Raw genomic sequence first — 27,325 nt, 5'->3', positions numbered from 1 at the left:
AGTAATAGGACATAATTGGAGGAGGTCAACCAAGCAGGACTCAGTGAAAAGTTACGTAGTTAAAGAATCACGAACTAGAGTGACACTTCTCAGCCATGCTCATTAAAGAGAGTAATCAATGTAATGACTGCATCACAATGTATGTATACGGGAAACCCAATCATAAAACGCTTTATTGTGAAACAATCTCGTGAACGCCTTCCAAGAATGGTTGCCAGATGGAATGAAAACCACGCTACCACACGTTTAACACCAGTCTCATGATCTTCTTTCCTTTTGCATGATCGATCAACCGTCAACCCGGTGGTTTTAAACCCGGCAGTAATGTCACGATGGAACTTTACCTGCCCCATTGGTGAACAAAGCTAATCTGGATAAAGATTCATCATAGTAGGAACCAAGTCCATATCAAGGTCAAAGACACCGTTAACACCCAATGCGCCAAGTCTTGCCTCACTAGGTACCCGATTTGTAGCTGTAGGCATCCCTCGTGTGAAATCAAGACTATCGTTTTCCATGAACGTCGCTAGTTCGGTATCGTTGGAAACGAAACGTTCGCCAAATGTCTCAAAGTTAAAGTCGGACATGATCCAACTGTTCCGACGATCAAAGCTTGGGTCAGCCAGCCATGTGGGTAGCTTGCTAAGACTTTCTCCTGGCCTCTCGGCTATTGCACCTAGAGATTCTGTGTTGAATGAATAATAGTTTGCTTCTTGGCCCCTTTGTGCACTACCACCAGACCCGATGCCCATGTCTTTGAGTTGATTACTGTAGAGATTCGACGCTCCTACTCTGTAATTCATAGAGCCTTGGTCTTCAGATTGTGGCGGCGTCGGATGCTGTATCATGCGCTCTGATACTGAGTCTCGCCTTATGCTTGATGGACTTTGACGATCTTGGCTTCCTGGTGAACCCACCGCTAGAACCCGATCAACCAGCCGGCTAAGCCTGGAAACACAGCGTATCATTTTTCCAGAGACCCAGATCTTCCGACAGTACTCATTCAAACACTGTGTAGCTGCAAGAATCAAGTGTCGGTACCTCCTCTTGGAGCCCGGCTCCCTCGCCACTAAGCCAATCATGACAATTGCGCAGCTTGTGACATAGTGACTGAGTGCGAAGCTATACTTAAGCCCGTCGTCTTTTATGTTTTGATGTGTTGTGAGAATTCGGGCAGCAAGACTGGCACATTCTATTGATGACTCGAGATCGTCCTCTTCTGTGTGATAAATAGCACTTGAGCTGGGTAGCAACGGTCTTCTGATCAAAAGACGGAGATATGTGCAGCACTAGAAGTTGTTAGTAACTGAATTCGACGAGAAATCTTCCGTCTCGTAATACTTACATTATTAAAGAGAAATGTTTGTTTAACTTGCCATCGCGTCCTCGTACTGAACTGGGCTTCATAAGAGACGTCAATGTCATATTGTAAGCACATCGGGACCGTGTTGAGTAGTTTGCCTATGGCAGTATCGACGTATTCGACCATAGCTGACATGGACGCAGTTGATGATTTGACACCGTACAAAACCTCCCATGTCTTGCCAGCAACGCGACAATAACGTACCATGGCAAGGACATATGGAACACATGATGGTGAAGAATCTCTAGCAATCTCAGCCGCCACTTCTTGTTGGAGCTCAGCCATCGTCTCTTTTCTTGAAGCAAATCGCGTCATCCACTCATCACTGAGGTCCAGGGGTAATGATGTGTCGACGTTGCTGTCTTGGATGAAATATGGCTTTCCTGACTCTAGAGCTAGTCGGCGATCCAAGAGATATAAAGACCACCAAGTTCGTGAGTACAACTGGCTGTAGTAAGCTGGCATACTATCAATTGTACTCTGACGATGTAACCCTATTGTTTGCGCAACTGATACAGCGAGGGCGTGAACCCTCGCTGCTTTCTGATTTGCGTCTAATCGGAACATGTACATGATCTAGGAGACGAAGTTAATGCCATAGGAAGTATAGTCGGTTGGTGCGTTGACTTACCCTCACCATCAACACCTGCAGCATGAGTAATGACTTGATGGCTGTGTTGCTAGTCTCCAATAGATCACCGAGTAAACTCATACCCACGTTATACAAGCTCCAACCGGAAGACTTGACGCCGCTTGGGTCGCTCATTCTTGTGGACAGGCTGCATCGTCCAAGTGCCAGACAAAAGCAGACCAGAGCGACTGAAACACGTAGTTGCTCACTTTGTGCGGACTCGTTGGAGGAACTTGAGTGTTGCCACATGTCGTTGAAGATGTCCCAAACTGCTGGGGGGTGGACTACAGGATACATAGGATGCACCTCGTCCATGTAGACTTGTAAGTGATACCTGCATTGCTCCTGGTCGGTAACTACGCCATGCCGACTGAGTAGCCCATGGAACCATCCTCCCTTCCTGCCTGTCACGTCGCTTGGTGATGTCGCGGGGGGTTGGAGGGAAGATGCTGGGGAGGAGTAATCCACTCGCATCGCCGACGACACAGAGCTGTTGTGATCTAGGCGGTCGCTCTCGTCTTCAAATGTCGGTGTCATTGTCATTTCTCCAGCAAATGTCTGTCCTTCCGTCTCGAGGGCGCTTTGTAGTTTGGCTGCGGAAGTTTTGAGCGGATCGTCAACAGTTGCGTGGTTGTTCGTGGCTCTGGAATGGTCGGGACTAGGCGGTCGCATCAGACGTAGATGGCTTTCTACTGCTTCTAGACGGACTAGAATCTCCCGATTGATATTGGCATTGCTATGATGAATAAGTTCATGCTGGTACGAAAGAGTATGCGCAGCTTACCTATCGTTGGGGAGGATATACGGTAAGTCTTGACCACCAACAGGATCTGTCGTCGAGTCGCGACGCCCTTGCTGTCCACCTCTGGGGGCAGAAGACTGGCATGGGAGTCGTTTCACGAAGCATTGTCGACAAGGATCTCCTCCCTCACACTGAGGTTGTTTGACGAGTCAGAAACATGTGTGCATCATGACATTGAAGGAGAGGGACAAGAGGGTACGAGGGCATGAAAACTAACCTTTATTTTACGCTGTTGGCACGAAGTACTGTGGCAGTTAATCACGCCGTTCACATACTCAAGCAGGTAACAGGTAGCACGAGGGTCTTACCAAGCTCTGGATATGTATTTTCCTCTCTTCATTTTCTTCGCCGGTCGCTCTTCCCAAGACCCCGCATTCGCTGTGGCTGTTACTCCTGCGGTGGTTGTTTTGTTGGTTCCATCCTGGTCTTTGTTGGACGTGGTGTCGCGTACATCGTCAGTCGTTGAGGTAGTCTTGTCTGCGGCCACGCGAGGAGGTGCTTCCCAGCATGGGGAATGGGGTGGTGACATGATGTCAATTGAGATCTGTATCAAGTCAAAGTGGAATCAGTAGATGCTAGGAGTCTGTCCCTTGGACTCAATTCTCTGCAGCACAGAGTCTAGTCAATCTGCAATGTAGTAGACAAGTTGAACCTCTGGGGTCTGGGTTACAGTGTGGACCCTTAGCGTCGAGCGGCACATAACCCTCCTGGATTCCCCAGACAACCCCCAGAATCGAGGTTGATCTAGCCACCGTTGCCGAGAGGGATAACTTGTCTAGTGCGTCAGGGTTCCCCGCATCCCCAGGAATCAAGGCTTGGTTTGGTCTCAGTAGCGTCTAGGGGAGCAGCGCTGTAGTGTACAATGCTTCGTGGGATGGTTGCTAGATTGTCATGTGCATTTTTTGGGTTAGATGGCCGAAGTAGCTTAGTCAAGCTAGACTCGACGGAACCGGAATTTCGCTGGAATTTCCGGGCAGCGGATCCCAAGGATGACGCTGTTGGATCTCATTGGCTTACTTAGGTTACATCGAATTCCAACAGAGTTTAGCTAGCGTCTCTAGCGTCTATTCTGACGAAGCACAGCGGTATAGGGTACCTTGCAAGTAAAATCACAAGGTCGAAGAATTATCAAAGTTGACATTGACTACATAACTGAATGGAAATAAATCGTTCTTTTAAGAGGGCAACTGTTTTCTTTACATATAGAATACCTATTAACTCACTTATACCTATCTGTTAAGCATATCTAAGGATTATTCTTGTCTTTATCTATAGTTTAGATAAATAAGCCTAGTCTGCTTAAAATAGTAATTAATTAGAGTACTAGGTTCTATTTATTATATAAAATTCAGTAGCTTAATAGGTTTATTTTAAGCTTGTTAATTAGTCGGAGGCACTGGGTGTTTATACCTGCACAGCTAGCTATATATTTAATATTATATAATAATTATATAGCTAGCTATGCATATAAGGATAATACCTCTTTTAAAGCTATATATATAGTACCCTTTTAATTTAATTATCTAGCTTCCTTTAAAGCTATTTAAAGCTTTTATAATATATATAATTACTTAATTTTATAATTTATTATCTATAGATATATTAAAGCTTAATTACTTAGTAATTTAGCTATATCCTTAGTATTATAATACTATTTATTAAGTTATAATACTGCTAAATATACTTTTCTATATTAATATATAGCTAAATTATAATATAGCTTTATATATATATATTTTACTTTATAAGGCTATTAAACCTTTTTAATTAAATATTAATTTACTATAGAAAATAGTATTTAATAATAGCTAATAATAATAACTTAAATAATAATATTAGCTTTTAAATCTTTAAGGATAGCTTTACTATATATAATTATTAATATCCCTTTAACTAGAATAACTAATTTATACTTTAGCTTTTTATAATAAATAATAGCTTAATTAGGCCTTTTATAAGAGAAATAAATAGCTTTTTTAGCCTTATTCCTATTCCTTTTATCTTTAGGTAAAAAAATTATATCCTTAGAATTCTTATAATAAACTTCTTTAGCCCTTAAGGTTAAGTAAATTAATATTATTTCAGTTAGCTAATATAGCTAGCTTTATTATTAATTATTTAGCTTTATATTATTTCTATAATATAGTATTTCTTATAAGGCTAGCTAATTATATAAATTATTATACTATATAGTTTTTAAGTTTAAGGCAATTAATATATAGGTTAGCTTATAAATATTATAAATTAGTATTAAATTTAACTTATCCTAGATATTATACTTTTCTTTATAGTATAAAACCTTATTAACTATAATATAATATATTAAGCTAATAAAATACCTATTAATAAATTAGCTTAGCTTATATTAACTATAGGAATAATAATATATACTTTATGGATTATAATAATATAGCTAAATAAAATATATATTAATTAAGTAAATCCTTAAAGGTATATTAGCTAAGTTTAATAGAAAAAGCAGTAAATTAAAGTAATTATTATAATTATTTTAATATTATTATACTTTATTATTATTAGTCTATATATAAATTATATAGCCTTATAAGTAAGCTTAATAAATTAAATATAAGAAATAACTATAATTCTTTAAAGTATTAATATTACTTAAAAATTTTTTAATTAGCTATTAAACTAAGGCAAATTATATATTATTTAATTGCATTTTTTTTTCTTTATTTAATAATATATAAATTATATTAATATAATATTTATAGAAGAAATAATTATATAGTAATTAAGGTTAAATAATTACTTATAGGGTAGCCTTATTTTAATTAAAAGGATTTATAACTATAAGATTATAAAAAAGAGTAAAATAATATTATTATATAAATAAAGTAATTTAATTAAGTTAATTAGATTAATTAAATAGTAATATATATACTTATTAATTTATCTTTTTAAGTTAAATTTAAATATCTATAGTAATAGACTATTTAATAAGTAATAATAAGGCTAGGTATTATTATTCTAATTATAATTTAGCAGTAATATTAATATAAGATTACCTCTGCTAATAACCCTTAAATATATAGTAAAAATACCTCTTTACTATATTAAATAATAAGGTCTTTTTACTACTAATAGCCCTTTTTCTATAATATTAATAGCTTAATTAAAAGCTATTTTTTTATTTATATAGCTATTTATCTCTTTAATTATTTAATCTCTTATTTTTTTAAACTTAATAATAGGCCTTATATACTCCTTTATTTATTTTATTTAATAAGCCTATCTATAGGTTATAATATTATACTTTAATAAAAGCTTTATTACTTTTTAATAAGCCTTATTAATTAATAATACCCTATTAAATTAAAAGGTATATTAAGTTTCTTTTACTTATATATATTATTAATATACTTTATATATATATATTTATATTAAATATACCCTTTAATCTATAGCCTTAATATAAGGCTAAGGCTTAGCCTTAAGCCCTAGTAATAAATAATCTAATAATATTATAATATTATTAAAAAGGCTTTTTTTTTTTAGTATTAACTTTAATATTAAAAGGCTAAACTATATTTTATCCTCCCTAAGATTATTAAACTAGTTAAAGTATATTAATAATACTTTTATATATTCTTATTACTTATAAGAGCTATAGGTAAGTAGCTTCCTTTTAAGTTATATTAATAAAGCCTTAATTTCTTTAAACTTTAAAAGTATATATTTTATAGTTAATATTAATAATTTACTTAAAAATACTTTATTATTTTATAGTTACTGCAGTTTAGTAATAATAAGTAAATTATTAAAATATTAAAGGTATTAATATATATAAAAATAAGTAAATAGATTTAAAGGCTATTTTAATAATATAAGGGTTATTAGTATATATATATATAATAGCCTAAGAGATCTCTTAAATGCCTTTATATATATAAGCAAATAGTTAAATATTCTCTCTTTTTAATAGTCTATTATTAATAAGGTATTATAAAATACTTAATTAATAGCTTAATTATATAAATAATTAGATAATACTATATATTATTAAGGTATATCTATTACTTTATTTAATTAATTGCCTTTAAGTAAAGTTAATTAATTAAGGAAAATATACTTAATAATCTTAAATACCTTAAAGATATTAATTTATAATATATTTATATACTTTTACTTAATAAAAGTATAAATACCTTTAACCTAGGAGATAATATAATAATTAAAGTATAAAATATTATCTATATAGGCCTTAATAAATATATACTTATAAGGATTAATTTAAACCTTTATTAAATAGTTAATTTCTTAAAGGTTTAAATAAAAATATTTCTTTAAGAAATTTATAAGCTTTTTTCTAATAGATTTTTTTTATTAATAATAATATAAGGTTATACTATTTAATAAAAAAGGTATTTTATTTCTTTTTCCTTTTAATATCTTTATAATACTTTTTAACTTTATTAAAATTATTAATAATATAATTATATAAAGATTAAAATAATTATATAATATAGTAAAAGGTTTAATTATATAATTTAGTTTAATTAACTATAGTATTAAGTTTTACTTTAATATTTTAACTTTATATTAAACTCTTAACTATATATATAAATTTCTTTTTCTATAGACTTTAATTTAAATAGAGTTTTCTATAGTTTAGGCTATTATAGCTAGATATATAGGAAAGCTATTACTTAAAATACTTATACTTATTTTTAATAGTTTAAATAAATACCCCTAGTTTTATTAATTATAGCTTATATTAACCTATTATATTATAAAATATAGTCTCTCTTATTATAAGGGTATTTATTTTCCTAATCTTATAATATAATATATAAAGCTATTACCTTTTATATTAAATCTATTATAAATCTCTTTAAGAAATAAAAATACTAAGGAATTATAAGATCTTATAGTTAAATATAGCTAGTATTATACTATCTTTAATTAAAAATCTTTAGCCTATAGAAATATATTTTAGCTTTATTATTATAAGGTTATATAAATTTTAAAATAAGGCTAGGCTAATATATAATATTTTAATAATTTTACTATATATATAATAAAATTACTTTATATATTACTTAGCTATAAGGCTATAGTTATAGGGTTAAATAGTATAATAATATAGTATTAATATTATAACTATAATCTAGGTTAACTTAATATATTAAATAAATAATTAAAAGTAAAATAATTTACTTTTTTATTATTATTTTTACTTTTCTTTATTAATAGTTTTATTATATAAGGAAAAAGAAAGTATTTACTATTATCTTATTATTTTATATAGCTTTATTTTAATATAGAGTTTTATTAAAAGCTTATTTAATAGTATAGCCTTATAGCTTTATAATATTATTAAATTATTAGATATTTACTATTTAAGCTATCTTATTTCTTTATAAAATAATTAAAAGTCTTAAAGATATAAATAATACTTCTTAAATACTAATATATAATAGCTTAAAATAGCTTAACTAATATATTAAGAATATAAATATATAGTAGTTTTAAGAAAGTAATTTAAATTTATAATAGTATTAATATAAGTAAGGGCTTAGTTAATAAGTATAATATTTAAAGCTTTAATTTTATTAGTATTATATAATTAATAAAGGCTTAAGAGTACTTAAATAAAGTTATTTTTTTCCTCTTTACTAAGGAATTTAAAAGTAATATAAAAAGTATATTTAAGGCTATTTATATTAATATTATTAAAAAGAGATATTTAATATTTATTAGTCTTATATATATAGTTAAGGATAATAACTTTAAAGTATAACTTAATATAGGAAAGTAACTTAAGGTAAATAAAGATAATTAATTTAATATATATATTAATATTAATAACCTTCTTATATTAAAAGCCTTAAGTATTAAAATAATTAAAAAAGGCTTTTATATAATTTTAACTTTAAAAAAAATCTCTTTTAGCCTTATTAATATAATTATAAATATTATTATTAAGAATTAAAGTTTTCCTTTTCTTTTTTATTTCTAATAGTAAATAGGTTTTAATCTTATAAGGCTTAATTTTAACTTAAGTTATCCTTATAATTAAAGCTTAATCTTTAATAGAGATTTAATAATAAATTAAATAATTTATATTTTTTCTAGGGGTTTTAAAGTAATTATATATTTTTATAAAAAGATTTATTTAATATAAAAGGACTTAATCCTTATTTTTTTCCTTTTTCCTAAGAATAAAAAAGGGATAAATAATATAATATAATAAGGTCTTTCTTTTTCTTTTATTATTAAAAATAACTTTATTTTTCTTAGTATTTTAATTATAGCTAAAGATAATTTTTATCTTATTATTTAAGGTTTTTTATAAATTCTTAATTAAGAATATATAGCCTTATAATTTTACCTAGTTATTAATAATAATATAAAGCTTATTTTAAGAGCTAAAGATAGCCTTAGGCAGGAGAATATTATTAAGAAAGTTATTAGCTTTATAGATATTTATATTTATAATATTAATACCTTAGGGATAGCTAGGTATTATTATTATTAATTAAAAAAGGAAAAGTTAATTAATTAAATTAAAAGAAAATCTATTAAAATAAATATATACTAAGAATATATATTTATACTTAAATTAATTAATTAAAGATATATAGGAAAGAAAAGCTATATATTAAAGGAAAAAGCAGTATATATATTATATATATATAGCTAGCTATATAATTATTATATAATATTAAATGCATAGCTAGCTATATAGGTATAAATACCTAGAGGCACTCTATAGATTAGTTATTATGCAATTAGTCACATAGCTAAGTAAGCCTATATTCCACTAAGCTAACCGAATTTCAGAAATTAATACAGGTAAAAAAGGCATCTCTTTCTAATATAAGCATTAGTCTCAATAAGTATAAGAATACTAGCGAATGTTTTATTCTCCAGCTAACAATTGCAACCTTATGTATCGCACTAGTGAAGATGTCTTGTTTAGTCTACTTAGTTTTGTGCCCTGAGGCCAAGATGCGGAAGCAATCTCTCCCGTATGAAATCCTCAGCACTATGTAGCTTCACGCCCAGCTCTGCCACCTCAGGAGTCGGAATATCAACCCCAGGATACATTCCCACATTATTGTAGAGTTGTAGCATAATGTCGCGATCTGGAATTCCACACGTCGGTTTCACCTTGTAAACTACCTTTTTCCCGGAGACTGTACATGTCAAATAAGCCATGGACCAAAGGTTTTTAAATGTCATGAACTTACCTCTCTCTAGAACAGAATTAATATCTCCCATCGTCTCACGGGCACCGCTGGCCAGAAAGTATTTTCCATCAAGACTGCCCTTCTTATCCTCCCACTGGTCGAAAAGCGCCTTGGCAACAGCCGCAAGGTCCTTCTCAACGTAAAGTGAAGTCACTATATAACTGCGTATTAGATCAAATGTTCACTAGAACTATTAAGTCAAACTCACATTCAGCGTCCGGGCCGATAATGGGTCGTGTCATGGTAATTACATCGGCGCCTTCGTCATATGCAGCATATTTTCGAGAGATCATGTTCTCGTAGAAGTTTCCAGTACGAATGAAAGCTCCTTTGAGACCGGCTTCACGAATAACGGCATCAACTGATTGTTTCCCTAGGACGGTATAATTAGCCCCAAGTCTCCGGATATGATTGAATCTGCAGTACCTTCATATAGCCTTGTGACAAACTTGCCACCGGAGATTTCTCGAGAGCTTGGCAAGGTACTCCACAGGAAGCATTCAACTCCTGCTTCGACTGAAGCTTGAACGATGTGCTGGCCTTGCTTTTCCTCGCTCATGGGATCATCAAGCACAGTCTAATTGGTCAGCATAAGACTAGTATTAATAACAGGTCAAGGTTGAGCTGACCGTATCGTAAAAGTCAGTGACTGCAAAGACACCCCAGACACCCTTGAATGCCTCTGGCAGGGTTGAGGGAACAGTCAAATCGGCCTTTACTAGCTGAGCTCCATTTGCAGCAAGTGCCTTGGCCTTGACCGAATCAGGATTTCGAGTAAGGGCTCGAACAAGGTACTGATCTGGATACTGAACCAACAGATTGGCGATGGATCCGCCTGACGGTAATGATTAGTTTAGTCAAGAGGTAGTAAAGAGGGCGTTGTCTGCACCCACCCTGGGTTCCTGTGGCACCAAGAACAAGAACTGTTTTTACCATATTTGCAAATTGGATGTCTAAGTCTTGACAATGTTGACAAACTACGCTTTATGAAGAAGGTTTAAGTCGAGAAAGATAATATAAGACCGTGTTCAAAATAAGATAGAGGTAGAAGGGACTTGATTTAGGTAGTCTCCCCCAACATAAATAGTACACACCTTCTAGGCAAGTTAACGGGGCTATGGATTCACCTGGTTAGTAGGATGGAGGGGCCCAGATACGTAATGTGGGGGACATGGGGCATCCGGGGCATTGGGGCTCTTCCCTTTGTGGGGCCTCAACTACTAAAGACATCGACCTAAATGCCCGTGATTCTTATCATTGATAACTTACTGATATTCTCTGTCTCTGTGTATTCTTGTCTAATCATTCCACTCATCATTACTGTTCTCAAATAGACTGTTCATCAACACCATGTCGGATAGGTTTCTGGCAGACATCACAAGTCGTCGAACTCGTTACTCACTCGAGGCCAAGTCTCCCATTAGCGATGCTCGTATCGTCGAGATAGCTCGAGAGGTAGTGAAACATACACCCAGTTCCTTCAACTGCCAATCCACTCGTGTTGTTATCCTACTGCGGGAGGAGCACATCAAATTTTGGGAAATGGCAAAGGAGTGCTTCAAGGCTACGATGAAGCCAGACGTCTACAGTGAATTTAAAAAGAAATTACTGCAACGCCAGGAGGGATATGGAACGGTAAGTCCATGATCTATTTTAACTTTTCGAAGTTTGTGTTTGTTCTGATTGCAGATGATAGATACTGCTTTTCGAAGACTTGGACGTGATTCGAGAATATCAGTCCAAGTTCCCTCGATTTGTTACACATCTTCTGCAGTTCTCTGAACATAACAATGCCATGCAAACGTTCAATTTATGGACAGCCCTATCCCTTGAAGGGCTTGGGTGCAATCTGCAGCACATCAACCCCATCGTCGATCAAAGAATCGTTGGGCAGTGGAACATCTCGCCCCAGTGGTCGTTAAAAGCACAATTAGTGTTTGGCCAGCCGACAGGTGAGCCTGCACATGAAAAGACTTTTGTCCCAGTTGAGGATCGACTTTTCGTGCATGGCATCTAACCGCAGCAGCACGGTACATTGAAAACATAAAGCATGTATATAGTGAAAAGAACGATCTTCAATTCATGTGCGATGAAACTAGTTTATTATAATGTCATTCGGTGGTAGATGAAACTCTATACAATATCACCTTTTGTTAATCTGAGTCATTTGTAAAACCGCACATTGCCCTCAGCAGTCGCGAATAGCTACATCCATCCCATTCCCCAAACCTATCCATAAGGTGGGCGAACTTCCTTGCTATCTTCTTAGCAGTCACACCCCCGAGCCCTTGAGCTTCTCCAGCGAATGAAACAGGGCCCCCATTTTCTAAAAATTGTCTCAACGAGTTTGATGCGAGCTTTTCTTGTTCAAAAGCTAGTGCGAGGCTAGAAGAAACACATCCGGTAGCTCTGCCAAAACCTTCATCTCCCACCGTAGTCCAATCGATATCATGTAGCAACTCAAACATAGGTACATTAAATCCTACGCTCCTGTTACCAGTGACGAGGAAATACTGACTTATCACAAGCGCCGAGACAAATAAGACGAGATCCGGCCGGGTGAGATATGACTCGCGGACATGGCATACATCCAGCATATTGAAGACTTGGGCAGCATGGAGTAGCGCCCTGCGAGCACTGCTAGACTGCGACCACTCAACAACATGAATGATGGAAGACTCAGCAGCCTCCACACCATCACGACCGCAGGCAGTCTCCAAAAGATCAATGTCGGCTGTTAGCAGAATGCATAGATAATGCCATCCCAACGCATTGTTCTGCTGTCTGCCCTCCAGGAAGTGAGAGTGCATTTTTGGTAGTAGTACGAGATTAGAAATAATAGTTTTGGAACCCTCATCCATCGCTAATCTTTCAATAGGACTAGCTAGCTGAGACTGTGACTTTTGACCGTGCTTATTCGAAAGCCTGGTGTTGGCTGCTATTACTCTCAGATACAGAGAACGGAGAAGGGTTTGAGTTGAACTTTGGTTTAGTTTTGCTGATGGTGTTGTCTGGAAGTCCCGAACATTCACTTGAGGCATTGTCATTTGTGCACCCTGCTGGATGAGGCGATGAAAAGCTGAGGCCGTTGTCGCGTCGTCAAAGAGACTGTCGTCACAAGGTAGATGGATTTCGACCTTGTCTATGTCAATCACACCGGATGTGTTCATCAATCGTGAATATGCCATGTCTAGGTAAATAAGGCAGCATATAAGGCTGCAATCTTGGTTAATTAGGTTGCTACAAGATGTGGGTTAACTTGCCGTTTGATTGACTCGACTCGTCCCCAGGCCTCCCACATGGAATCTGAATCTATTGTCGCATTTCCAATCTTGACAATCGATTTATCACCATCCTCGGCGGCGAATAGACCTTGTTTGTCAGCTAGCTAATCAAACACTCCGGTTAGCAACATGGTTGTGAAAGATTTTCGTTTCAGGCGTCTTACACGAAGTGTCTGGGTACATAATGCGTATGCTTGGTATAGATCGATGTCATCCTAGGCTCAGTTAGCAAGAAGTTACGAAGCTGAACACGAAGGGTTCTTACGCGAAAGCCCAGGGCTAAGTAAGCTACGATAAGCACAGTCGCAAGAGTGGTGAGGTTATGGGACGTTGCAGCCTCCGTGGACGTCAAATCAACGAGGCAGGCTGGCAATAACTTCTAAAATGAGGTCAGAATCTTGTTACTCCTACATTGTTGAACTGAGAACATACTTTGAGGTATCTGATGAGAAAGTCTTTGGTTCTCGTCCCATGTAGGTATGATAAGCCAACGAGACACATTGCGAGTAGCAAAGGAGTCGGCGTGCTTCTAGCGTCAAAGGTGCTCTTGTGTATGAACGGTAAAACCGGGTGAAAGAACTGGAAGTAAAAGTCAAGGCTTGAGTCGAGTATATCAACGGTAGGCATTGGGATATCATTAGTAGTAGTTGACGAGCTGAAAGAGCTGTCAAGGTCTTTACAATACTGTATCAAACGATTCCTACACTCGCCATCCACCTTGCAGCCCAAGAACTCATATCTTCCAACGTTGAAATCATGTTGCGGTTTGGAAAAAATGTTATTAGCTTTGTGCATGGCCACCTCACTCCATAATTGATTGATAATGGGCGCTGGCACTTTTGGTCGCTGTCTTGACCATATTCTTTGTAACTTTTGCGTTTGACCGGATGATATGGTCAGAAAAACATTACTCTTTGGGATAATATTGCATGGTTCCCTATTGACAGTGGGTATCGATGGTTGGAGCTCAAAGCTATTGCAATCGAAGGGGTACATGTCGTCCAAGTTGGGTTCCATACCATTCGGGCCTGGGAATTCACACAGATTGAAGTCAAACATATCGAATGGATCCAAATCTTCTAAGAAACATCCTTGCTTGGTCTCTTCTAAAGAACGGGCGGAAGGTGGGTGGAAGTCAAACTGCGGATGGGAAAGCCGAGACATTGTAAGAGGTTCTGGACTAGTATCGCTGTTCTGTAGAGACTGTGGCGACAACCGTAGTCTTTTTTGTGGCCGTTGGGAGTTGGCTTCGCAGGTTTCCTCTTTTTGAACATGGCCCGAGATCTCGTCATTATCACCAGAAGGTTCTTCGGAGATAAAAGCAATCAAATCGTCCATAATATTGTAATCTTGTAACTCAGGCGTATCAGGTTCAGAACGCGGAAGACCTCCTGTTTTGGATTGAACAGGTGGCGTGGCCATGTCAGAGCTTGGTCTGTATGATTCATCACACGACGATGGTTGGGAGATATATCTTGGAACGCTCGAAACGAAGGATTTGGAGGATGTAGTCGACTGTCGTTCTGAGTTTAGACTCGGTTGCATGTGGTTATTCCGGGATACAGTACTACCATCTTCTAACAAGATAGCATCGGAGGAGGGTCGTCTGGGTCGTTCGTCGTTCTGGCCGTTGCCACCAGTCGAGGTGTGCGATTGCGAATGTCGAAAAAGCACGTCGCTACTCTCAGAAGTAATTAATTATACGTAGGATACGTTTGTCTTGCAGTTAACTAACCTTCTCGCATAAGTCTTACCACACTTGTAACATTTGAAAGGTCGTTCTCCGGTATCTGCAGCTTGTCAGTAGTTGGTTGAGTTACGCGGTTCTTTCACGCTGCTTACGAGTTCTCTCGTGCCGCTTCAGGTGTTCTTCTTTGGTAAAGACACGGTCACAATATGCGCATTGTCTTGGTCTACCTCTTGGGCGGGTAATGTGGCCAGGCATAATTACTTGTTGAGCAATTCTTACCCTCCATAAAATTGCGTCAAATGATGTTGTTGAGCTGGCTGCTGCGTGAGCCACAGTAACAGTCTCTCTATTGCGGTCGTTTGTCAAGCTAAAGTTGCTGTCTGTGCTAGCATTTGAGCTAAGCCGAATTCATAAACTTTGCTGCCGATCTCACCTGAGGTGGAATTTCCGACATCATTCCGGGACATGGTTGAACGCCCCGAAACCAGCCCCGACACATCCGAATAGCTTATGAGCTTGTTTTGAAAGGCGGGGCCGTCTTTTTGTAAACACATTGCCATGTAAGGTGTTGCAAGTAAAGCATGAATGTGAAGCTGGAGTGAGTGTTTACCCAATTAGCATTTAGCGTTCGCCAATAGACACGACTCCTGGTCTTTCTTTGGCTTTGCTTTGCCCCACGACCCAATTCTAGCTAAAGAGTCGTGGTATAAGTACATCCATAAGGAGTGACAGTTAATTTTGTGGTGTAATTTGTGGATGAACCTTGATTAGACTACCACTCTGAACCTCAATTGTCTCAACCTTTTGTTAAGATCATTCACAATGCTTGACTGGAAGGATGATTCGTTCATGTCGGACTGGGACACGAAATATGTTTCCACCAACGTCAAACCCAGCGCACGGAAATATGATAGAGATCTCTTCCTAGGCCTCAATTCAACTTTAGCTACATCTCATCCTGAGCTCAAATCTTTCAGTCATGCGATAATCGTATGTCTAAGCCCAAAGTTGCAAGCGTACCTTATCCGAATGCTAACCACATAGTTGATAGGCTGCTGCCTGTTGTGCCGTCAATCGTGCAGATGTTGTGGGGCGTTTCTTTGATGACATCTCGTTCGATTCGACAACCGAAGAATCTGAGAAGTTATTTCTCTGCCTGAGAGAGGCTATCACCATCATTTTTCCCTACCTGGGAATGCCAACTTGCATCCCTGCATGCTACGGCATGATTGGCGTTGTGCAGCGAAAGGGTACCGAGTATGCCTCTACCAAAGTTCTGCGAAAGACGATAGTCGACGAGGAAGACGTCAAAAAGGGCACTGAGCTTAAGAGCCGCATATACAGCGGTGTTGGAAATTCAGGCATCTTCAGTCTGATGGACAAGTATTTTACAGATTTATGTGCGTTCGCTTCCCCTGATAGTCCCGATCCTCCATTTTGCTGACCCTTTTCGCCAGTCACTTGTTCAACCGTTGTGACATGGGGTTATCTTATCTCAAAGGCAAATGAAGAGGTCTTTGAACCAAACCAGTCGCATTTGATCATTGCGGCCACCATAGCTGCATTGGGAGCGACTCGACAAACGAAGAGTCATATTAAGGCTACTTTGGGAATAGGAAACTCAGTCTCTTGTGTTAAGACTGTGCTGGATGTCGTGAAGAAGATTGCAGAGTGGGCTGATCGTCCCATTGGGAACTTTGATGTAGATGCATTATCCGAGGAGATCCAAAATGCACTGAAGAAATAAGAAAGAGTAGTGAATAATCTAAGTCAATAGAGGATGACAAATGATCGTCTGCACTGAGAATTTATATACATGTTTATGGTTGACTAGCAGCCGAGATAACTTGATCAAATATGACGGGACGGTATTTCGGTACTTGACTCGGCCAGATATATACAAATTCCGGTTCATCCCGAGGTAAAACACAACACGGAAGACTTGGGTGAGATGAGTGAATATGACCAATATGACCGATATAACGCAATTGAAGCCCCACCTTGAATGATCAAATGTATATAAGCCTCTGTTGCTCCCGCCGTTGTGATGGTTTCTATACTTGCCCTGGAACTGCTAAGACCTACTCCCACTACTTCCAACACACACGCATAACATCCATCCGATAGAAGCTACACACGATGACATGGAGTCAATTAATTAGATTTCTTGACGAGAAAGATGAGATACATCTAGGCGACGCGGTGGCTGAATCTGCTGAAGACTTGACAAATCTCTTGGAAGCTGGGAATCTCACCGCCAATGAGCTTGTTGGTACCGAATTATTTGACACAAAGCCTACAGGAAAAACAATCAAGGTTAAAAAGCTCCTAGGACCTCTGACACCAAAAGATGTTCCAATCATCCGCTGCGTTGGCTTAAACTATGCAAAACACAGTATGCTATCTTTCACATCTTCTTCATTCTGTATTAACATCACCAGTCAAGGAAACAGGAAGGTCACCACCGCCAAACCCTTCAATATTCATAAAGCCATCTCGCTCAGTTACCGGCTGGGACAATGATATCCCAATTCCAAAGATTGCACAAAAAGATCAGCTTGATTATGAAGGCGAACTGGTAGGCCAAGTCTCTGTCATTCATACTTTAGATATACTGATCTATCAAAGGCTATCGTGATTGGGAAGGAAGGGAAGGATATCTCGGCTGAAGATGCTTTGAGCTTTGTGGTCGGATATACTGTTGCCAACGACGTCTCGGCACGTACATGGCAGAGAGATCCCAAGTTCGCAGGAGAGGTACCGCAGTGGTGTTTCTCCAAAGGCTTCGACTCTTTTGCGCCACTTGGACCAATGATTGTATCCTCAAGTGTAAGTGATTCGACGATGAAAGCTGTACATTGAACTGACAGGAGACAGGCCCTTGGAGCCGCGGATGATCTCATCTTGCAGACCAAGGTAAATGGGGAGGTCCGTCAGGAAGCGAGTACTAGTGATCTTGTATTTGGGGTTAAGAGAATTATCGAGTTTGTCAGCCAAGGTACGACACTTGAGAAAGGCTCAGTTATTCTGACTGGCACTCCTGGTGGTGTGGCTCTGGGAATGAAGCCACCCGCTTGGCTAAAGGATGGAGATGTTGTAGAGGTGTCGATTAGTGGGATTGGAACTATACGAAACAAGATGGTCTTTCAATGAGAAGATAGGGTTCGAGGTTAACAGACGCCTATATATAGAATACGAAATCCTTCCACAATTAAACTCTAGCATAATCCCGTACCATCATAGAAAAAGCATGCGAAATTAGTATCTCCGTTTTTCTTTCTATATTTACTCTAACATCTCGTATGTCGTAAGGTTGTTGCAATTTCACTCTACTATTAGGTTTTGTTTTGAACCAATTGAAATGAATATTCTGAGTTCAAGGGCATGGTGGAAATTACTAAACTGATATTATATCTATTGATACAATAAACTAGTAAAAGGCTTGCAATCCCGTGATACCCTTACCGACAATCATTGCTATTCCCATGTTAGTAGCGTACCATGGTCAATACATCAGGACTTACCATGGATATCAGATTGTCCTTCATAGGTTTGAACCACGAACAGGTTTGCTACATGGCGTCCTACATGAAGTCAGAAACATTGGTACTAGAGAAAAAGAATGCTAGTCAATGCTTACCTATGTGATACTCGTCCGAAGCGGCATTTCTAGAGTCTGATGTCAGTTTAGTTTATAAAGAAAATTGAAAAGGTCCTTACCCTCCAAAAATCTCTTGAAGCCTAGTTACGGTTAGTCTATCGTCATAGTCGAGATGGGATAAACTTACGTTCGAGCTCCTGCTAATGCCCGGTCACAATTCTGTCTCTTGATCATTGAAATCATCTCAGGCGCCAACGTGCCCTCATCCTTAAGTCTCCCCACCTGAATTGCAGCCAACGTGCCGTAGGATGCATCCGTCAGAGCATCACTCAACTTCTTCTGGATAAGTTGGTACTTTGCAAGCGGGTTTCCAAACTGGTTCCTATCAAGTGCATACGTACGAGCACGACTGATGCAGTCCTCAAGGGCTCCCATCGTACCAAATGCGATACCGTATCTTGCCGAGTTGAGACAACTGAAAGGCCCCTTCAGACCTTCAACCTGGAGCATGTTCTCTTTGGGGACTGGACAGCCATCTAGCTGGATCATGCCAGTTATGGATGCTCTCAGGCCATTCTTATCTTTGAGACTAGGCGTTTCGAGTGTTCCTGGGGGGCAATGGTCTCGTTCTATCAGAAAACCTCGAATCTTTCCAGTGGTTTCGAGCTTAGCCCATACTAGCAGCAGGTCAGCGATAGGGGAGTTAGTAATCCACGTCTTAGCCCCAGAGAGAGAATAGTATCCTTCTTTTGTGGGATGTGGACGAGCAATGGTTTCCATGGAGCCAGGATCAGAGCCATGATTGGGCTCTGTGAGACCAAAGCATCCAATCATGGTTCCTTGGGCTAGCTGAGGCAGAAAACGGTCCTTTTGCTCCTCTGTGCCATGTTCCGCAATGGGGCCCATAACAAGTGAACTCTGTACAGACATCCCAGATCTATATCCCGAGTCTACACGCTCAACTTCTTTAGTGATCAAACCCGAGGCGACGCTGCTGACTCCTGCACAACCATGTGTTGTTATTGTGGCTCCAAGGAGACCCAGCTCTCCCATCTCCCGAAGGATACTCTTATCATAATCCTCATTTCGATAAGCATCTTTGCTTGGAAGTCAGTACAAATATCAGGTTCCAAGCTCTGGAGCCTATCACTTACCTAGGACTCGAGGCAATAGGCGTTCCTGGCAGTAAGCCCGGGCAGTCTCTTGTATATCGAGTTCCTCCGAGGTGAGAAGACTCTTTGTGGAAACGGGGTCTTCCCAATCGAACCGTGCAAATGAGTGATTCCTCCGGCCTGATATAGCTAGTAAAGAGGAGAGGCGAGGCTGGACACGTCTTCGAAGAAGAAATGACATTGTGACGGGGATGGCAATGGTGTTTACGAAGGTGCAGGTTGATCAGTTGTAGAGAAAATGGTGATCTATCCAAGCAAATATGAGATAAGCCGCAATAATGATGCTCTTGAACAACTAGATGTGTCATTACAAAGAGTGAACTGGCACTGAATATGTAAGGCAGGATTGTATGCCTACTTCCTATTCTCTGACTAGGGCCTATGGGGCCGAATGCGCATGCAAATTCCGGCCAACAGGGCTATTTCGGCCAAAATCTCTCTTTCACCGATCCTGCCTACTCACGTGTGAGCTAAAAGCCCGAAGACTAAGACGATTGCATTTCATGAAAGAGTGAGGAGAAGTCTTGTCCAGCGTGACATCAGATGTGGTTGAGATCACGGCCCCACCATCTTTGGACTAAACCGAAGACTAGCTTGATGTGTAATAGTGGGGTCGGGACTAAACGATAAACTCGGTATTTCGGGCGGAATATCCGTAGACGTGGCATAGGATTAGTGTCGTTGATGTTTATTTTTCTTTTCTACAGGAGCATTACGTGGCTCAGGTTGTTGGATATTGACAATTGATGAATTGGATAAAAGTCTTTTAATTTAGACTACAGTAACCTGGAATTGGAGAAAATCTCGTCATCATCGATAAGAACCTAATTTTGCAAATGCCATTTTTCAAACTTATATAACACTACTCGGATAACTTTGCGATTCAGTGCAACTCAATTTACTTGTATGAACCTTGGATCAAGCAAAAACAACAATCAACTCAAATACTGTTGACTGGCTCGTGAGAAATCCTAAAGTGTGATGTTTTGCATGTTCAAACAGTGAATACCCTAGACCGTCGCACATCTCGAGATGGCCAAAGTATTTAGGTGGAATTACTTAAGCTTTAGATGAAACGATCCGGAATTATTATCTCTAGGCTGTATGCATTTCATATTTGTAACATAATAGAACCAGACTCTCTTACAACGTATGTTAGATCGTGAAAGTACTGGTCACTGACTCGAAACGATGAATGTGCCACTTGGAGAAGACTGAGTATAAACTTGTTCCCTATAGCACTACCTTAGAGAGAAAGAATCTGCCGCAAAGACGACCTCAAGGCTGCCGTAGGGTCTTGGGGACGATCTAATGATCTCCATCCAATATGACGATCAGGACGAACCAACAGGGCTCCACGGTCACTGACCTCACGTCGACTAGTCCACTCGCCCAGGACATCGCTATAAGTACAACACTGACCAACAAAGTAAACAGGTAACTTAACACCAAGCTCTCGGCTAACAACAACAGCTGCCTCCTTCCAAGCCTGTCCACCAATGCCAACCACAAGACCAAAACTACCGTGCTCAAAGATATCAAGGACCGAGATACGCTTCTTGTTGAGTTCTATCCAAGCATGTGGTATGTAGGCACCAGGATGCGTTGTGGGGTGATAAAACAGAACTTCGTCGCGCTCATATTGAGGGAATGGAGTTCCATCGTCAACCACTGCGACTGAGTTGGTGTAACGTTGGCCTAGATGTACACCAAGAGGATTAGACCGACGGTTGCCGAGCTCCATCGTCTTCTTCAGATTTTGACGACGTTCAGCTGCACCGTCGGCGTCAGAAAAAAGTTCTTCTAGCTTAGCAAATCCTTCGTCTCGGGACTGTCCTCGCTCAAAGCCTAAGGCGCCTGGAAGAAGGGCCATATCATGAAGAGTCTGGATTGCATGGTCGACGATCTGTTTGCCTATTGGCTGTCTCTCTTGATTGTAACTCTCAAGGATTCCTTCACCTGCCTGTCCTTTGATAACAGCGGCAAGCTTCCAAGACAGATTGAAAGCGTCCTGTACACAGGTATTGCTTCCCAGTCCACTGGCAGGAGGGTGACGATGGGCTGCATCTCCAGCAAGGAAGATACGGTTGTGGCGGTACTCGGTAGCCACAACGTGGTTCACCTGCCACTTACCCTTGTGCTTGACTCGGATGGGCAGAAAATCGGGAATTGCCAAGGCGCCACGGGCGTGAGCAATGATAGCCTCGTCGCTCATATCAGGCTCTCCGTCTGCTGCGTTGTACTGTCGATTCACAACCCATTCATCCCAGGGCTTCTTGAGAATGCAGGTTCCCGAGCCAACCCAATACGCATCGCCTGGCTGTAGCATCAGATAGATACAAGCAGGACGGTGAGCAACGTATTGGGACAAGTCCATCTCTACCCAGGAGCTTATCATATGCATAAGCCCGGGTTCGCCGACGAATCCAAATCCAACTTGCTGGGCAACCGTCGACCTCGCCCCATCTGCACCGACGGCGTAGCGAGCACGGACATAATACTCTCCCTTACTAGTCCGCTCTCTGACTAGGGCAACGACGCCTTGATCAGACTGCTCAATCTTTATCAGTTCGTGATAGAAACGTATATCGGCGCCCTTCTCTCTTGCTCTCTGCAGCAAAATAGGCTCCATGTTGTTCTGGGCCGTGTTCCACATCTTGCTAGGACTCGCTTTTGCAAAGTCGGTGAGTTGATGATCACCTCCTCCATAGCAGCTGTAGCGTCCAATTTCCATGCCAGTGAGACTAGTAGCCATAACCATATTGCCAATGTCGGGCATACATGTTCCTGCACCTTGGATCCGGTCTTCGATGCCCATATCGCGGAAGACTTCCATTGTGCGTTGATTTGTTACATGTGCACGCGGAGCCGGGGCAGTGCCGCTATGCTTGGCAATGGCGTACACTTTGATATCGAGCGCTGCCAGCATGGTTGCGAACGACAGCCCAGCTACTCCGGCCCCCACGACGAGGACATCTGTTTCAACTACAGGCAGATCTGATGGTTGAGAGCCACCAGAGCTAGATTGTCTTAGTATGCGCGATAGATGGTGTGGCTGCTCAGACTTACGTTGACTGGGAGTTCGCTGTCGTAACCATGGTTGCGATTACTCGAAATTACTCGTGGCGTTGGGAAGTAATGCGGTTTAAACTAAGCCTTTGACTGATTTAAATAATAGAAGTGAGAGAGAGTGAAGCAATTTTTGATGTCAGCCTTGAATAATTGACTTGTTTTGTAGATAGTGGCAATGAACAACTGGTAGTCTCCTGTTGAGATTAAAAGACAAGCCTGGTTGTTGGTTAACCGGAACATGTACTTCAATTTCCGTCTCCAGGGCCGAGATGGGGCTCTGTAGTTGTCCCCATGATCGTGCCGCAACCACAGTACGTCGCTCTGATGGTATTAAGTTTGACCATGTACTTGCTGCTGAGTAGTGTCTCGGTGGGGTAAGCCTTTCTTTACCACCTCGGTATTTCTCTGCGGGGGAGACCATTCACCTCTATTTTCATGATTTCAGTCGACTCCGATCATCTATCTATACTATCTATGCAGTCGTGACTGGGTGGTATAGCATAATTGAACAAGAGAATCTCGGGCAACAAAATCATTACTTCTTTATCTTGCAATTAAGTTTAAATGAATGCTTATATTTAAACGAATGATATATGACCTACAAATGTCAGTATAAATCTTAGTGGAAAGTATCCATTTTCCAATATACTGATGTAATACTTGGCTTTTCTTTTGTCCAGCACTTCATGACTGCCAATTTCTGCACCCGAATAACCATCGGCCTTTGAAAGTCGGATAGCCAATACTAAATTTAGCAAGAAACCATCATCTCCTACGGCAAAATGGTGCACCTGCCAACTATTAAACCATGGCCACGGGATTTCGGGATTTCGGAACTTCTGCCAGTGATTAGCACATCCCACGCCAACTCCCCCACTAAAAGTCGAGCACTAGGTAGTTACAGGGCACTCAACTGGGAACCAGGTCATGTTTCACTGACGTTACCAGTGCTTACAGGGTGGTATCTACCAATACTGCGACTACATCCATTGGCCATATGCGACACAAGCCCGCCGGATTGAATTCATTTTTGTCTGCCAGAAGAATTAGCAGAAAAGAAAAATGCAGCTCATTATGTATTTATGTAGGGTAAGGAAATTAAACTGAGAATGGGCTATGCTTTAGTTGAAGATGGTAGTCATTGAGGACGCCGTTCATGCTGTTCCCCTTCCAAACATTTATCCAACGCAAGATGTCGAAGCTCTTGGCCCAGAGAATGGACGACTGTTCCTCCAACTATAGTGTAACTAAAGGAAAGGCGAAGCCATCTATCAAACACGTCTCTCAACCATCACCAAACACGTTTCCCTGTTGGTTCGGAGGCACTACCAGTGCGATGATAATCCCGCTCATCAGTGTATAGTAAAAGTCCTCCTGCAGTCAAACCTTATCCTAAGACAAATATCAATGGCTGGCATGACCACTTATGTAATCACCACTGAGGGATACCTCGGGCTCTATGCTGGCGTGAGTGCGGCCCTTTTAAGACAATTTACTTATTCCACAGTTCGTTTGGGAGGATACGAGCACATCATATCGCGTCTCGGTCATAACTATGAAACACTACCTCAACCCCCCAGATGTCGATCTGCTTGTTAATTTTGTTAAGCCTTTTTGGCGGTGTTCGGCGCTAATGCCATCCGCGTATCTGTCATGAACTCATCACAGCTAGTCTCTTACGATATGGTCAAGTCATCGGGTATCAAGACGTTTGGGATGACCGATAATACTAAACCTCATCCGGTGTTTTCCGCGGAATTGTAACTACCACGACAGTGTGTTCGCCAGTGGACGTGGTGAAAATACGGGTAATGGGCAACGAGCAGAGAATCTGTCTGGCATATTTTGTAAATGGAAAGCCAAAGTCCAGACATGCGACCACAGTTCTGCAAGATGATCAGAATGGATTAGGTAATACTTTTGTATGTAGATTACATTAATGTTTAATTGTGAGCGCTTTGTCGACGATACTACGAAATGATGAGTCGTGATAAGACTGGAGCTAGACTGGAATAATTGTGGATTACGATCAACCTCTCAACTATCTCGCACATCCGGTGTTTGTGGAGTACATACTTCTAGCCAGTCTAGTAGACTCGATTATGTAACGCTTCCGTGTGGGAATTCCGTGCTTGAACGACAATTGACTACTCTACGAAATTGTATGGGCTCGGGCTTGGTACATAAAAATTCCGGCCCCTAACGAGGTAACTAAGCACCAAGCTCCGACGGCTATTCCTTTACTTCCGTGAATCACATCCACAACTCATCAGTCACTTTCAAATAAAAGGATAGACACAGTTTAACTTGGCATCTTTAGAACATATGTCTATACATTCAAGTTACCTGCATCTTTGAACAACTTTTACACACACGAAATACACATACACAGCCATGCCCCCCGCACGAGGAAAGGTCGCCTTTGTTACTGGTGCTAACGGCATTACTGGTAATGCCATCATTGAGCACCTTATTCGTAAACCAGAGTCCGAATGGTTCGTCTCCTGGAAATTGGGCGTTTAAACTCCTGACTAATTGATGATGTCGCAGGTCCAAGATCATTATCACGTCCAGAAGAGTTCCTAAGCAGAGCCTATGGCAAGACCATCGTGTCAGGTTCATTGCACTCGACTTTCTGAGCCCCGTCGAAGAGTTGATCCAGAGCATGGCACCTCTATGCCACGATGTTACCCATGCATTCTTCACATCTTATGTGCATACAGCAGACTTTGCCAAATTGCGCGATTGCAATATTCCTTTATTCCACAACTTTTTGGTTTCAATCGACATTGTTGCAGCAAGCACACTTGAACGAGTCTGTCTTCAAACCGGAGGAAAGGTCAGGAAACCTCGCATCACTATCTCATTCAAACACTAATTCGTCTCTAGTACTATGGCGCTCATCTTGGACCTGTCGAAGTCCCCCTTCACGAGGAGATGGGCCGTTATGAAGATAAGGGCGAGAACTTTTATTATCCCCAAGAGGATTTCCTCTCTACTCTAGCAGCCAAGCGCAACTGGAACTGGAACGTTATTCGCCCCAATGCCATCATTGGATTTACACAAGCAGGTATGATTGAACTCTGACTGACAACATCGCAGCACTTTGTTGACTCGTCCTGTAGGAAACGGTATGTCAATGGCACTTACATTGGCAATGTACATGCTCGTTTGTCGCGAAATGGGGGTGCCTCCAGTGTTTCCGGGTAACAAGTTCTTCTTCAACCAATGCGTTGATGATTCTTCCTACGCGCCCAGTATCGCAGATCTGAGCGTGTGGGCTGTTACCGACGAACACACCAAGAATGAGGCTTTTAACCATCAGAATGGTGATGTATTTGTGTGGAAGCAACTCTGGGGCAAGCTTGGAGAATACTTTGGCATTGACGTAAGACAGTCTCTTACAATCCCAAGTTTTGGTATCCTACTAACATGATTCTATAGGTTCCAGAATTTACTGAGTGGGCAGCAGAGGGAGGCGAGCAACGCATGGCAAACAATTTCCTCATGACTGAATGGCACAAGGATAAGAAGGCAGTGTGGGAGAGAGTAGTGTCCAAGTACGGCGGCCAGCTGGAAGCGTTCAATTGGGGTACTTGGGATTTCTTCGATTGGGCCGTTGGAAAGGCCTGGTTGACCATCAGCACCATGACCAAAGCGCGCAAGTTTGGCTGGAAGCGATACGATGACACGTATGATACGTACATCGAGACTTTCCGTGCCCTTGAAAACGCGGGTGTTTTGCCTTATGCGGATGTTTTGCGGGCTGAGAACAAGGGGCAGGTTGCACAGGCCAGTCTTGCTCCTCATCCTTCTGATGCTGTTACTTTGAAGACGGCGAAGGGTCACGGGGAACAAAACGGGTTAAGCACTAATGGTGTAAAGCCGAACAAAGTCAACAATGGCGTTGAGAATGGGAATGTTGAGAATGGAGATTCGGCTGTGAAGGTGTAAGATGGTTCACGGTGGACTGCATGCATTGCCTCATTTCTGTTCGTTGGAGGTTTGTGCAGATCTTTCGATATTTTTAGTATACTTTGCTTTAGTATTGAATGCCAGATTTTACTATATCATAATTATCTCTATATCTGGCTTGAACTGCGAATAACTTCAATAGGATCTGTACTTTGCAATACCACCTGCCGCCCTTTCGATGTACATCTCTCTCTCAATACACTTAATCTATCAGTTCAAGACTTATACGTTCCGCTTGACGTGCCATATCAATGTCATTTTCTTCCGTCAGTTTCCATTAGTCGGAACCTTGACGTTCTTGGCAATGAACAAAGCCAACACATGAAAAGGTAAGTTCTGAGCATGTAACTAGTTGACGCGTATGCATTCTGAATGGCTTCGGATTTCCCAAAGTTCTCTTGATTCCATGACGGAATTCGCATTTCCTCTGGACACCGATTTCCAGTAGAGACCGCGTGCCACCTTCCCCTCACCCAGAATCCAATAGTCCCCCAGACCAGGTTAGTCAAACCGGCATT

The 27,325-nt window shown here is 40.0% G+C and overlaps 9 protein-coding genes across 9 annotated transcripts; 4 read left to right on the top strand and 5 right to left on the bottom strand.

Annotated features, from left to right (window-relative positions):
* Positions 1–365: 365 nt before the first annotated feature.
* FSST1_010062 (uncharacterized protein) lies at positions 366–3,325 on the bottom strand (the record flags this gene model as incomplete). Its single annotated transcript, XM_083227094.1, has 6 exons — positions 366–1,289; positions 1,346–1,939; positions 1,995–2,730; positions 2,779–2,927; positions 3,014–3,041; positions 3,105–3,325. 6 exons carry the CDS (start codon positions 3,323–3,325, stop codon positions 366–368), a joined length of 2,652 nt encoding a protein of 883 aa, XP_083086023.1.
* A 6,422-nt stretch (positions 3,326–9,747) lies between these two features.
* On the bottom strand, positions 9,748–10,949 carry FSST1_010061 (uncharacterized protein; the record flags this gene model as incomplete). The annotated part of the gene is made up of 6 exons (XM_083227093.1): positions 9,748–9,959; positions 10,014–10,166; positions 10,222–10,386; positions 10,440–10,590; positions 10,643–10,848; positions 10,907–10,949. The coding sequence occupies 6 exons, from the start codon at positions 10,947–10,949 to the stop codon at positions 9,748–9,750; spliced, it is 930 nt and encodes a 309-aa protein (XP_083086022.1).
* Positions 10,950–11,363: 414 nt separating this feature from the next.
* Positions 11,364–12,030, top strand: FSST1_010060 (Nitroreductase-like protein; the record flags this gene model as incomplete). The annotated part of the gene is made up of 2 exons (XM_083227090.1): positions 11,364–11,648; positions 11,710–12,030. 2 exons carry the CDS (start codon positions 11,364–11,366, stop codon positions 12,028–12,030), a joined length of 606 nt encoding a protein of 201 aa, XP_083086021.1.
* Positions 12,031–12,166: 136 nt separating this feature from the next.
* Positions 12,167–15,242, bottom strand: FSST1_010059 (uncharacterized protein; the record flags this gene model as incomplete). The annotated part of the gene is made up of 7 exons (XM_083227089.1): positions 12,167–13,229; positions 13,289–13,401; positions 13,462–13,512; positions 13,563–13,676; positions 13,730–14,975; positions 15,033–15,087; positions 15,140–15,242. The coding sequence occupies 7 exons, from the start codon at positions 15,240–15,242 to the stop codon at positions 12,167–12,169; spliced, it is 2,745 nt and encodes a 914-aa protein (XP_083086020.1).
* Positions 15,243–15,809: 567 nt separating this feature from the next.
* On the top strand, positions 15,810–16,734 carry FSST1_010058 (uncharacterized protein; the record flags this gene model as incomplete). The annotated part of the gene is made up of 3 exons (XM_083227088.1): positions 15,810–15,977; positions 16,039–16,387; positions 16,445–16,734. The coding sequence occupies 3 exons, from the start codon at positions 15,810–15,812 to the stop codon at positions 16,732–16,734; spliced, it is 807 nt and encodes a 268-aa protein (XP_083086019.1).
* A 392-nt stretch (positions 16,735–17,126) lies between these two features.
* FSST1_010057 (fumarylacetoacetate hydrolase family protein) lies at positions 17,127–18,140 on the top strand (the record flags this gene model as incomplete). The annotated part of the gene is made up of 4 exons (XM_083227087.1): positions 17,127–17,382; positions 17,429–17,565; positions 17,616–17,816; positions 17,865–18,140. 4 exons carry the CDS (start codon positions 17,127–17,129, stop codon positions 18,138–18,140), a joined length of 870 nt encoding a protein of 289 aa, XP_083086018.1.
* A 277-nt stretch (positions 18,141–18,417) lies between these two features.
* On the bottom strand, positions 18,418–19,941 carry FSST1_010056 (acyl-CoA dehydrogenase/oxidase; the record flags this gene model as incomplete). Its single annotated transcript, XM_083227086.1, has 6 exons — positions 18,418–18,464; positions 18,512–18,571; positions 18,628–18,656; positions 18,708–18,728; positions 18,776–19,685; positions 19,743–19,941. 6 exons carry the CDS (start codon positions 19,939–19,941, stop codon positions 18,418–18,420), a joined length of 1,266 nt encoding a protein of 421 aa, XP_083086017.1.
* A 1,065-nt stretch (positions 19,942–21,006) lies between these two features.
* FSST1_010055 (FAD binding domain-containing protein) lies at positions 21,007–22,858 on the bottom strand (the record flags this gene model as incomplete). The annotated part of the gene is made up of 2 exons (XM_083227085.1): positions 21,007–22,780; positions 22,830–22,858. The coding sequence occupies 2 exons, from the start codon at positions 22,856–22,858 to the stop codon at positions 21,007–21,009; spliced, it is 1,803 nt and encodes a 600-aa protein (XP_083086016.1).
* Positions 22,859–25,226: 2,368 nt separating this feature from the next.
* On the top strand, positions 25,227–26,786 carry FSST1_010054 (SDR family oxidoreductase; the record flags this gene model as incomplete). Its single annotated transcript, XM_083227084.1, has 5 exons — positions 25,227–25,327; positions 25,383–25,671; positions 25,722–25,902; positions 25,958–26,220; positions 26,277–26,786. The coding sequence occupies 5 exons, from the start codon at positions 25,227–25,229 to the stop codon at positions 26,784–26,786; spliced, it is 1,344 nt and encodes a 447-aa protein (XP_083086015.1).
* Positions 26,787–27,325: the final 539 nt, after the last annotated feature.

Source organism: Fusarium sambucinum, chromosome II (assembly GCF_050947815.1).
Source record: "Fusarium sambucinum isolate potato_lamoka chromosome II, whole genome shotgun sequence".
Taxonomy (NCBI): Eukaryota; Fungi; Ascomycota; class Sordariomycetes; order Hypocreales; family Nectriaceae; genus Fusarium; species Fusarium sambucinum.
This window is presented reverse-complemented; position numbering and strand designations above follow the sequence as displayed.